Below are 12,976 nucleotides of genomic sequence, written 5' to 3'. Positions count from 1 at the left end.
TTTTTCAATAGTCCTCATAAAAATAAATCGCAGAGAGATTTTATCCTATTTTTTTACTGCGTGCACTTGGTCTGTGGCACGCACACCTCTATGACTACACTTTGAAATGTTTACTGTGTGAATATTGGTCACATGTGCATAGATTCCACAACTGTTTTGTTTGGTTGAAATTGTTTTTCTATTAAGAATACAATTTTAATTTAATTTCACATTATATTCTGAGATGATTTAAAAACAAATATGTGAACATTTTCATCTTAAGTTATGTAATGAGTTTTTCACATTGAGTAAGCAACTTTACATGGGACTAATCTTTGAGCAATTCTATTTTTTTTTTCATTCAATTTGTTGAATAGCATATTCTGAGTGCGTGTTTGCTGGAAATGTATTATTATTTTTTTACCTCATTCTTAACATGAAGGTCTCTCCAACCCCACCTTGCCGTGAGATTCCATACGAACCTCCCTTCTCATAGAAAAAGTGGTATGATGCTTTTGTTACTTATCTCGGTGCTATTGGTGCATCACGTTATAGAGCAGAGATAGAAAAATATCTTTTGTTACATGCACTTGGGTTTGACGGCAGATCTATTTTCTAACACCTTCCACCTTTAGTACATGCCCCAGAAGAAGAAGACATCGATGAATTTGTTGAGACAGTAAAAATGTTAGAACTACGTTTTGACATACAGCCTAGTTTAGTTGTAGTCAGGCACAAGTTCTTTAAGCGCGAACAAAGACATGGAGAGAACATGGAAGATTTTATTCCTGCCCTTTGAATGTTGAGTGTGGAATATCAATTTGAGGCATTCAGAGATCAACTTATAAAAGATCAGTATATTTGTAAGTGCACGGACAAAAGCATTCAACAGAAACTTCTCTCATTAGGTGATCCTTCCCTGGAGGAGACAATATGTATTGCTAAGAGCATCGAATTTTCAAAGTCGTCTGGCAAAGAACTAGATGAGAAGTGCACTTCTTTAACCTCTAAAGCTGAATCAATTAATGTTGTGAAATCGAAAGAATTTAAAAATAACATGTTTAAACGTTCAGAGAATACTTTTTTCAGGCAAACAAATATATGTTTTAAATGTGGAAAATATCCACATTTCAAGTCAGGGCGTCCCTGTCCAGCAACAAAATGTTACTTGTAGGACGTGTGGAAAGATAGGATACTTTGCCAAAGTTTGTCAGAATGGTAAACGCAATTTTGTAGTTCATCAGGATAACAAGCAAGGCACAGTTTCTTCTTCTCAGGTTGCTAATGTCAAAGTGTCTGATTACAAACCTGATGATTTTAGCAACATTCAGGATGATTTAAGGGACATGGTAGTAGTTGTTTGTGATATGCATGATGGTGCTGATGTGTCTTCTGAATGTGTGGATCCTTATATCGATATTGGTGGAAAGAAAGTTTGTTCATTGGTTGACAAGGGTGCGAGGATAACCATGTTAACACAGGAATTGTTTCAAGAGGTTTGGGGTTGTCGTGAGTTACAACCTCCAGATAGATCACTTGTTTCTTATGAGAGTAGAAGTATTGAATTAGCAGGGTATTTTGAAGACACTCTGAGTTTAGAGGCAGGAAAATGTTCGGTAAAATATACGTGGCCATCAAAGGTTTAGACATTCTCGGATGGTTTCACCAGGGTCTCTTTAAAATGGTACTTCGGCCAGGCACAAAAGATCCGGTGTCAGTTGTTCACACTGATGATTTTGTTGATAAATTAGTTGAACGGTTTTCTTCGGTTTTTGGTGATGAACTTGGAGAAGTAAAAGGTTTTACTCATACCATCAGGGTCAAAGACAATGCCATACCAGTTAAGCACAGGATGAGAAATGTTCCTTTTAGTGTTAGAGATCAGTTGGAAAAGGAGCTCAATAGTCTTTGCAAGAAAGGAATAATTGAACCGATCGATTCGTCACTTTGGCTTTCTCCCTTGGTTGTCGCCAAGAAAAAAAATGGAGATCTTCGGGTCTGTAAAGATTTACGCAGTCTTAACAGGAAACATCTGGGTTGATTCTTACCCTCTCCCAAAGATCTCTGATATGTTGTCTCTGATTGATGGTTCCAAGTGGTTCAGCAAGCTGGACTTCGCTTCAGCGTATCATCAAGTGGTTCTAGAACCTTTCTCTAGGCATCTTACTGCTTTTGTATCTCATGTTGGATCTTTTCAGTATTGCCGCATGACATTCGCATTGGCCTCTGCGGCAGCAGTTTTTCAGAGAATAATGTCCAATCTCCCTAAAAACATAAAAGGCGTGGTTGTGTTTCAGGACGATGTGTAGGTACATGGTTCATCATGTGACTCTCATGATGATACTTTGTTTCAACTGCTAGAAGCTTTGCATGATGGTGGTGTTGTCCTGAAGAGAGAAAAGTGTGTTTTCAGAGTACAGAAAGTGGAATACCGTGGTCATGTTTTATCTGAACATGGTGTTGAACCAAGGCCGGGCTTAGTCAAGGCCATAGTAGAAAGCCCTCCTCCCAAGGACAAAGTAGTATTAAGTCATTCATTGGTCTACTCACGATTTAAATCTGTCTATGCCTCCAAAGTACAAACCTTGTCTAATATGCTCAAGAGAGCTATTCAATTTCTTTGGGATTCTCACTGTGATTCCATCTTTGTATGGATAAAACAGCAACTGGTTAGTCCAAAAATACTTAAGCCTTTCAATCCCAACGTTATGCGCACCATTACTGTTGATGCAAGTGGTCTAGGTTTGGGTGCTGTCCTCACGCAAAGTGTCAATGGAAAAGAGCATACTCTTGGTTATGCTTCCAGAGTGCTACGTGGTTCAGAATTCAGTTTTGCTGTCATTGAAAGGGAACTGTTGGCCTGTTGGTTCCTATAAGGAAGTTTAGCCCTTATATTTGGGGAAAACATTTTCAATTACAAACTGATCACAGTCCTTTAGTTTCCATTCTGTCAGGTGATAGATTTAAGGAACATACCCCAAAAATTGCTTGGTTATCCACAAAATTTTTGCAATATGATTTTGAAATCCTATACATTCCAGGCAATAAGAATGTGAGAGCCGACTATTTTTCTAGACATCCTGTGGAATGTGATAGTATAAATGATTGTGATGAAGATTATGATGAGGATTGTTTTGTTGCTTCCCTAGTGTTAGGTGACATGTGTGCCATTAGGGAAGCTGAATGGAGAGATCAACTTTCAAAAGACGTTTTACTTAGTGAAGTTATCAATTGTGTAAAGAATGGATGGCCTAAAGAGAAGAATGCTCACTATTCTTTGCAAACATTTGTAAAGGTCTGCCATGAACTCTCTGTTGAGGATGGACTTTTAGTATGAGGTGATAGACTGGTACCTCCAGATATGCTCAGAGTCAGGATTGTCAAAGGGGCACACGAAGGTCATTTCGGTAAGACTCTGACTAAAATAAGAGTACCTGAACATTTCTGGTGGCCGCAAATGGATAAGGATGTTGAGATGGTTGTTGAGGAGTGTGTTATATGCTCTAATGCAGAGAAGAGCTTAAAGGTTCGCACACCTCCTCTTCAACCTATTGAGTTACCTAACAGACCTGGGAGAAAATTGGTATCGATTCAGTTGGACCTTTTTATATGCTTCCATCTACCTCTAGATTTCCCATTGTGGCCATAGACTACTACTCTAAATGGCCGGAAATACGTTTCATTAATGTACCTAATTCAAGAAACGTCATTGATTTTTTGAAGGATCTCTTTTTGCGTGAGGGTTTTCCCTCCACAATTGTGAGTGATAATGGGGTCCAATTTGTTAGTGAGGAATTTAATTATTTTCTTGACCAAAGTGGTATAACACATTCTAAAAGTGCACTTTATCACCCACAGGCTAATGGGTTGGTAGAGCGCATGAATAGAGTACTCAACAATTGTGTGCAATGGGCAATTGCTGAGAAATGTAATGTCCAAAATGCGATTAGATCCATGTTATGGTTCTATCGCACCATGCCCCACTCATCTACAAAAGTGTCACCTTATGAACTGTTGAGAGGGAGGAAACCTTGTTCGAAGATCTGTCCTGGATGGATGCCCAAATGGGTGAAATTGGATACTTTGAGCGATATGGATGAGTTTGTGAGACACAATGTGGCTCAAGCACAATCCAAACAGAAATTGGATTTTGACTCGAGGAAAAGAGCTGTCTTTCAGTCTTTTGTTGTTGGTGATGTTGTTCGCCTAAAGATTCCAGTTTACAGTAAGAAAGGCAGTTCTAAATTCTCTGAACCTTTCATTGTAGATAAAGTTTGTGGAAACGCCATAAGAGTCAACTTCAAGAACTGGTGGAATGTCTCTAGGGTAGTAAAAGTCACTAGACGTTCCAGTCAGATTTCTGATCCTGTTTGTGATGAAGAATTGTCTTCTCTCCCTTCCCCTTCTTCACTGTGGAGGTTTTACGCAGGAGTTCTCGTCAGCGTTTCATTCCTGCTAGGTATCCCTAATATGTTTCTTTTAACATTGTATTCTATTTGAAATTTATATTTTTACAGTTAGTGCATTTTGTTGAAATTTATATTTTTTACAGTTTGTACATTTTGTACTCTTTACTGGAAATACTATTGTACTTTCCTTGTTCATTTGTTTTCCATCTCTGTTTCACTGCTTAATTTCTTTTTTAATTTTATTTTCCTTCCTTTTCTTTCATGCTTTTCCTTTTTATTATTTGTAAGGAAGGGGATAATGTAATGTTCTGCTTTAGTTCAGAATGCTGTAGTGTTATGATTTATCTGTGGCTTTCTAAACAGAATGTTGGGTTTTGAAAACGTTGTAGTTACTGTTTGCCAGCTGGCTGCTGCGCAGCACCTTTTTGACAAGAATAAACATCGATCCTTCTTTCTTCTCGTGTTGTCGACTTTTTGTTAACATCCCTTCCCGGTATTGGCTAATAATCAGTTAGTGCCACACCATGTAGCCTCCGAGCATTGCGGGCAGGTGTAATTTGCCCCTAGGAAGATGCGGCCTAACCATTTTGCCGTCAAATATTGTGTGGTGCAAGCAATTAAATTTCACATCTTTTTTTTAACCTTTTTTTTAATTAAACTTTATTTACCAATTTCATATGCGTTAAAGTACCATCAATAACATGAGCATCATACAGTGTCAGCTTTTAAACAGCGGGAAAAAGAGTCATTCACCAGTTCACGAATAGGCCCTTACTGCAGACTTTCAAGGACTCTACATTAGAGCTCCCCTAATTAAGTGCCAAATTAAGTGTACCTTTCTCATTCTAATAACACAGTACAAGGGTCTAAGAGGAAAGAAAACATTTTAGGTCTTACAGCTATTCATTTTTATAAGTGACAATACGGTGCTCCTCTTTTCTATTTAAAGAACCAAGTAGTGAACCTCAGGACGCCGACTACCATTGGCAGGTTCGCAGTGGCATGAGATGGCTGAACATTAACCATGACTGGGTCATTGAAGCACAGTATTCTCAACCTGGCGTGATAGGAATGAAAATTTACAACACCAAGTTTGGGTAAGTGTTTATTTTATATCTAAGATTTTATTTTAATGTACATTTCTGATTTCTAATCTCATGAAAATCCCTGCAGATGTCAGACTGGTCTGGAAAACGTTTCCTCAGCAAATCAGTTTATGTACTGTAGTGCCTCATTGACATGGTCCCAGAAATCTGTGAATGTTTCACCAACAAAATTCCTACGTATTTTGACTAGTGTGACTAGGTCAGATGGCTTCCTTTAACAACATGTATATCAGTGATTTACCCAGTCCAGGCTCTCACTTACTATGCAGACAAACTCCTACAAAATAGTTACAAAGAGTGTGTAAACTGATCATGAGTTGATTGGTATGACCATACGTCTCCCTAGACAGAGTATATACCCGACTTAGGTGCTTGAGCCTATCAATTTTGGTTCTCTTCTGAATAAGTGGACTGGCCTCTAATAATTAATGGTGAAAATCAGCATGGTGAATTTACTCGAGACATGATGTATGCAGGATATGGGCATGAAGCTACGCCCACTTTCTGCCCATGTTTTTATTTTCCTCCTGTCACTGTCCTTTGTAAGTGGTGGCTTTTCATTGGTCAATAGGCTTTCAGATTTGAGAAGGAGATTAGAGATGAGTTGTTAGTTTCCTTAGTCGTATGTGTCAGCATTTAGCTTTTTCACAGAGTGCTCACAGGTGATCTTATTTAATCTTTTAGTAACTATGCCATGTGTTAAGCAAGCATTTTTAAATTATTGTAGGGAATAATGTGTTTATGTGATGTTTTGTGAAGCTAGGTGTGCAGGGGTCGCCTGTGGTGGATGAGACTCTGGTGAGTCTGAATGTGCTGAACAGCATCTCCTCAGATAATGTGGACAAAGGATTGCAATAGTGGAGTATCTATGATTTAGTTATTCATCTTATCAATATATCGTTGTGGTTGGTTGGCAGTCTTCTTTTTACTTACCTCTACTTTGTTGATATGAACTGTGATAGTTTGTTGGCAAATTCTTGGGATGTGGTAATTGTATTTTTAATTTAAGTGGGATCTGTGAATTCCTTATATATGTTTTAGACTGCCCTTGTTCTGTTGCTTGCAAGTACCATGCATTTGCTATAGAATGTTTTCTTTTAGCACTTTTGATAGCCCCTTGCATGTATTTTACAAATGGGTTTTCCGTGGCGAAGATCTGATTTGTCTGATTATTTTGCTTGTTCATTTTGTTGTATGGGGCCAGTATGTCAGCCAATCTAGTTTGCTCCACTTGCAGGGGTTTTAGAATATTGTTATCTGGATCAGAGGTATAGTATTGGAAAACCTTCACAAATGTGTTTTGTAAATATGATGACCTTCAAGGGTGCGGTACTGGACACAAATCGCATTAACAGTTTTCCTGCTCCTCAGAGGATTGCAGATATTCTGGGGATGATTCAAGTATTTTTGACTCAAGACACAGCTTTCATTAATACATTTCCAGCATCAGCTGTGCCTTAAGGCCTCATGCGTATTGTTGGTGCCACACACCAGGTGGTGCATGAGGGTTCTTCTGTGGTGCCTCAGAAAACATTGACTCCAACATCGGGGGAGACTTTCATCTCAGTTTCAGAAGTCAGTTAATCTCGACTTCTACTGGTAAATGGGCCCTTACAGCCTTTGATGGATCATCAGTTCAGCACTCTGCAGTACAGGCTAGCTCCACTTGCAGGGGTTTTAGAATATTGTTATCTGGATCAGAGGTATAGTATTGGAAAACCTTCACAAATGTGTTTTGTAAATATGATGACCTTCAAGGGTGCGGTACTGGACACAAATCGCATTAACAGTTTTCCTGCTCCTCAGAGGATTGCAGATATTTTGGGGATGATTCAAGTATTTTTGACTCAAGACACAGCTTTCATTAATACATTTCCAGCATCAGCTGTGCCTTAAGGCCTCATGCGTATTGTTGGTGCCACACACCAGGTGGTGCATGAGGGTTCTTCTGTGGTGCCTCAGAAAACATTGACTCCAACATCGGGGGAGACTTTCATCTCAGTTTCAGAAGTCAGTTAATCTCGACTTCTTCTGGTAAATGGGCCCTTCCAGCCTTTGATGGATCATCAGTTCAGCACTCTGCAGTACAGGCTAGCTTTTTACAAGGATGCGTCCGTGCTCGGCTCAGGTGCCTATCTGGACAACATGATAGCATTGGGTGCTTTGTCTGTGTCAGAGCTGCTCCAGCACACAGTTGCGTTGCGGGTTGTCTGTCTTGCCATGAAGACATTTCTAGCTCCACTTGCAGGGGTTTTAGAATATTGTTATCTGGATCAGAGGTATAGTATTGGAAAACCTTCACAAATGTGTTTTGTAAATATGATGACCTTCAAGGGTGCGGTACTGGACACAAATCGCATTAACAGTTTTCCTGCTCCTCAGAGGATTGCAGATATTTTGGGGATGATTCAAGTATTTTTGACTCAAGACACAGCTTTCATTAATACATTTCCAGCATCAGCTGTGCCTTAAGGCCTCATGCGTATTGTTGGTGCCACACACCAGGTGGTGCATGAGGGTTCTTCTGTGGTGCCTCAGAAAACATTGACTCCAACATCGGGGGAGACTTTCATCTCAGTTTCAGAAGTCAGTTAATCTCGACTTCTTCTGGTAAATGGGCCCTTCCAGCCTTTGATGGATCATCAGTTCAGCACTCTGCAGTACAGGCTAGCTTTTTACAAGGATGCGTCCGTGCTCGGCTCAGGTGCCTATCTGGACAACATGATAGCATTGGGTGCTTTGTCTGTGTCAGAGCTGCTCCAGCACACAGTTGCGTTGCGGGTTGTCTGTCTTGCCATGAAGACATTTCTGCCTACCATCTCATGGAGAACAAATCAACACCACCATTATCGACTCCATTATTTTGCCTGATAGTGGCCAATTTTGCAGGTTTCCTCAGTGCGAAAAGGGTTGCTCTCAGACACTTCAAACTGGAGGATCAAAGGTCAGAACTACACCATGAGCTGATGGTGGTAATAGCCTCTAGTTTGAGGTGTCCACACATGGATTTCATACCTACATACAATTACATTTGAATGATTCCCTGTGGGATGCCTGCATGATCAGTTGGTCTCAGAGACTGCTGTATGGGTTCTCACAAATGCAGTTTCTTCTGGAGATTGTGTAGAAGGCACAAGGGGATTTAATGAAGCTCAATCTGCTGCAAGTTGATCAAAGAAAATCTGATTTGACAATCTGTTTGCACTCAGCATTCAACCACTCTTCCTCTCCCGCACATGGTGGGCTTTCTCTTTCACCAGGGTGGTGAGGTGCTCTACCACAATATCCAGGCACGGTGGCTGCATGCTTGGAGATTGAGCGGTGCCTGCAACAAGCCTTTTGTCTTCCTGCTGAAGTTGTGGATGTCTTCTTCGCTGTTAGGAAACTATCCATAAAATCCATAAAAGCAAGTATCTGAAAGAGACACGTTAGTATTAGATTCCTTACCTTAGAATATCCCCAGGCGTCAGACTGGATCCGGAAAATTTTGCGTAGCAGTACCCTTGCGCGTCGGTAGGCGTCGTCTGCGGCTCCGCGTCCGTCGTCGGCGTCGTGGGCGCCGTGATGACGTCGTCGGAGTACTTAGACGCCGCCTCCGCGTGCTGACGTCAGTTCTTCTTTTTTCCGCGCCAGCAAGCGTAGATCTGGAAAAAGCAGTAACCCAAGTCATTTTTGACTAACTTTTTTGATCCTTTTTTGATCCTGTTTCGAGTCTTTACGACTCCGATCGGTGCCTTAGGGATGCCCGGGTTCAAGCCTTGTGATGATTGCGATCGGCTGATGTCGGTCACGGATCCTCACCGCGTCTGCTTGTCGTGTCTGGGCGTCGACCACGACGACAAGGCCTGCTCCGACTGTCGGGCCCTCTCTTCGAAAGCCAGGCGGGAGCGGTCCCGTAGGCGCCTCGAACTCAGACAGTCGGTCCCGCGCCGTGAGAGGTCCCGTTCCCACGGGAGGTCGAGGGACAGGTCGCGGGCCCGGAGCCACCACAGCTCCGAGGGTAGGCCTCACTCCTCCGGGTCGAAGTCGTCGTCAGGTAAGAGGCACAAGAAGTCCAAGCGGCGTCATCGCTCCTCGGACTCCCCCCGACGCTCGCACGATGCGGCCGGGGGTTCGGGTGACACCGCCCACGCGGCTCCGTCGGGGCCGCGGGCGCCGCGTCCGGCTCCATACCCTCCGGTCCCTGGGCTGAACGCGACGCCGGAGGAGATCGAGCGCTTCCTCATGGCCATGAGGAACCTCTCTCCTCCGACGGGTTCCGCGGCGCCTCCGGGCCCAGCGGACCCGTCTGGGAGTCCTAGCGGATCGGCGCCTCCGGCCCCGATGCCGTCGGGTGCTTCGGTCCCGACGCCGCCTTCGGGCCCGGCGCCGCAGCTCCCTGTTATCCCGGCGCCGCCGGCGCCTTCGGCCCGGCGCCGAGGGGTCCAGTTGTTCCGATGCCGCCGGCGCCTTCGGGCCCGGCGCCGCAGGACGCCGCTGGCCCCCCTTCGGGATCTGGTTAGTCGCCGGTGGATCTTACGACCTCCCCGGCGTCGGACCCTTAGGTGTCCCCTCCGGCGCCGGCTCTGGCCGGCGCCGGCCCCGGTCCTATCCCCATTCCTGTTCAGCCGCCGGGACGGCCCCGCTGGGCGCCGCTCCAGACGCCCTTGGGTGATTTTCACTTTTACGAACAGGCCCCATTAATTGAAGACCCTGATTCTCAGGAGATGGGTGAGGAGGAGGACTGGGAGGGGTCTGAGGACCCTCTGACCAGAGAGTGTCAGTCTCGTGAGGACTGGACAGAAGACCTTGGGGAGGCCAGTGGCCTGGACACCTCTCCAGACACTGGGTTTGTCTCCCCTCCTACCGTGGCTTCGGAGGAGGGGGCAACATATGGTGTGGTGCTGATGAGGGCTGCCAAGGCCTTGGGCCTTGAGCTCCCCGTCGCGGCCGTGAGGACTAACCTCCTCACTGAGGTCCTTAAACCGCAGTCAAGCTCGGCCGAGCCTCTGCTGCCCTTTAATGAGGCCTTGACTGACGTTCTTTTGGGCACTTGGTCCAAGCCCGCTACGGGTTCGCCCGTAGATAGGAACGTGGCCAGACGCCACCGCCCAGCCCCGGGCGACCCATGTTTCCTGTCCACCCACCCCACCCCTGAGAGCCTGGTCATCCAGGCCTCCAATTCCCAAACCGCATTCCCGTCGGCCCCGCCGGATCGGGAATCCAAGAGGTATGACCAGTATGGGAAGAAGATCTTCTCATCCCTGAGCCTCGGCCTGCGGTCTTCCAACACCGCCTGCCTCTTGGGACGTTACACCCACTCAGTGTGGGATAAGGTCACGGAAGTGCTGCCAGAGTGTCCGTTGGAGGTACGGGCCAAACTCGGCCAAGCCCTTGTGGAAGGCCGGGATGCAGCGAAATATTCGATTAGGTGTGGGCTGGATACCACCGACTCGCTAGGCAGAGCGATGGCAACGACGGTGGCGGTCAGACTCCACGCCTGGCTGATGTCCGCCAACTTCTCGGCAGATGTCCAGAACACTCTTATGGACATGCCGTTCGATGGCCGTCGCCTCTTTGGCGACAAGGCAGACCACGCGCTTGAGCGTTTTAAGGACTCCAGGGCTACGGCCAAGTCCTTAGGCCTTTCGGGCCAGCGCCAGCAACCGGCTGCCTATCACTCCTTTCGTGGCCACGGAAGGGGTGCGCCCACATGCGCCGCCAGCCACGCACCGCAGGGCAATACCCAACGCGGTGGCGGCCGTGGGAACCGCCGTCCGGGTGGTCGGGGGCAACGGCGAGGTCAGTCCACACCTTCCCCCGCAGCATCCGCCTCAAAACCCTCCTAGTCCGTGCTTTCAGGCCCATGTGACGCCAGTTGGAGGCAGGGTTCGCCATCACCACCTCCACTGGCGCACCGTCACTTCGGACTGGTGGGTGCTGCAAATCGTCCGAAGGGGCTACTCCCTCCCCTTCAAGGCGACTCCTCCAGCCATGCCACCGCAGAACCACCGTGTATCGGGGGATCACTTGCGACTTCTGCAGGAGGAAGTTACGGCCCTCTTGGCCAAGGGGGCCATCGAGCGCGTTCCTGGGCCAGAAGTAGGGTGTGGTTGCTACTCCCACTACTTCCTGGTACCCAAGAAGGGCAAAGGGGGCCTACGCCCTATCTTGGATCTACGGAACGTCAACGGCTTCCTCCGGAATGAGAAGTTCAAGATGCTGACACTGGCTCAGGTTCTTGCTGCCCTGGACCCAGGAGACTGGATGGTAGCGTTGGACTTGCAGGACGCTTATTTTCATATCCCCGTCCTGCCTGCCCACCGGCGCTACCTGCGGTTCATGGTGGGCCAAGAGCACTTTCAATTTACCGTGCTCCCCTTCGGCCTTACCAGCGCCCCACGGGTGTTCACGAAAGTGATGGCGGTGGTCGCAGCTCATCTGCGTCGGTTAGGGGTTTCAGTCTTCCCCTACCTCGACGACTGGTTGTTGAAGGCGGGCTCGCCCCAAACAGTCGTCGGCCACCTCCAGACGACGGCAGACCTCCTGCACCAGCTGGGGTTTTCCATCAATGTGCCGAAGTCACACCTGTGTCCCTCTCAGAAGCTCCTCTTCATCGGAGCGGTTCTGGACTCGGCGTGATTTCGGGTTTACCCACCCGAACAGCGGGTCCGGGATATTCAGGCTCTGATTCCCATCTTTCAGCCATTATCCCGGGTCTCGGTCAGGTTGACGCTGCGGCTTCTGGGGCTGATGGCCTCCTGCATCCTACTGGTGCATCACGCCAGGTGGCGGATGCGGGCTCTGCAGTGGGACCTGAAGTTTCAGTGGGCCCAGCATCAGGGCAACCTATCCGACCACGTCCTGATCTCGGAGGGCACTGCGAGACAGCTGCAGTGGTGGCTTACAGACCGCGATTGGGTCAGCGGCAGATCCCTCTCCCTACCCCAACCGGAGCACGTAGTTGTGACGGATGCGTCCCTCCAGGGCTGGGGAGGCCACATGGGAGAGGCGGAGATCAGAGGCCTCTGGTCTCCGGCGGAGGCCCGGCTCCACATCAGCCTGTTGGAGCTCAGGGCGATTCGTCTAGCACTGAAGGCATTCCTCCCCTCTGTACGAGGGAGTGTAGTGCAGGTGTTCACGGACAACACCACCGCCATGTGGTACTGCAACAAACAGGGCGGTGTGGGGTCGTGGATCCTTTGTCAAGAGGCTCTTCGCCTTTGGCAATGGCTGGAACGCCAGGGCGTGACCCTGGTGGCTCAACACCTGGCAGGTTCTCTGAACGCCAGGGCGGACGAGCTCAGCCGTCGGTGCATGATGGATCACGAATGGCGTCTGAACTCGGACGTGGCGCAAGGCCTCTTTCAGCGATGGGGAGAGCCTTGGTTAGATCTATTCGCCACCGAAGAGAACGCGCAGTGTCATCAGTTCTGCGCGTTGGAATTTCCAAGGCGGCACTCGCTCGGAGACACTTTTCGTCGCGAGTGGAGTTGCGGTCTG

The 12,976-nt window shown here is 47.0% G+C and overlaps 1 protein-coding gene across 2 annotated transcripts in view; it reads left to right on the top strand.

Annotated features, from left to right (window-relative positions):
* LOC144755653 (uncharacterized) overlaps window positions 1-12,976 on the top strand; it is a 533,565-nt gene that overhangs the window by 245,532 nt on the left and 275,057 nt on the right. For both annotated transcript variants that reach the window (XM_078644812.1, XM_078644811.1), the window contains exon 4: window positions 5,338-5,485. In XM_078644812.1, the coding sequence (XP_078500938.1) occupies window positions 5,338-5,485 (148 nt within the window). The remainder of the gene's footprint in view (window positions 1-5,337; window positions 5,486-12,976) is intronic.

The sequence above is a fragment of the Lissotriton helveticus genome, chromosome 5_1 (genome assembly GCF_964261635.1).
Source record: "Lissotriton helveticus chromosome 5_1, aLisHel1.1, whole genome shotgun sequence".
Taxonomy (NCBI): domain Eukaryota; kingdom Metazoa; phylum Chordata; class Amphibia; order Caudata; family Salamandridae; genus Lissotriton; species Lissotriton helveticus.
Note: the sequence above shows the minus strand (reverse complement) of the source record. Positions and strands in the feature narration are given on the sequence as shown.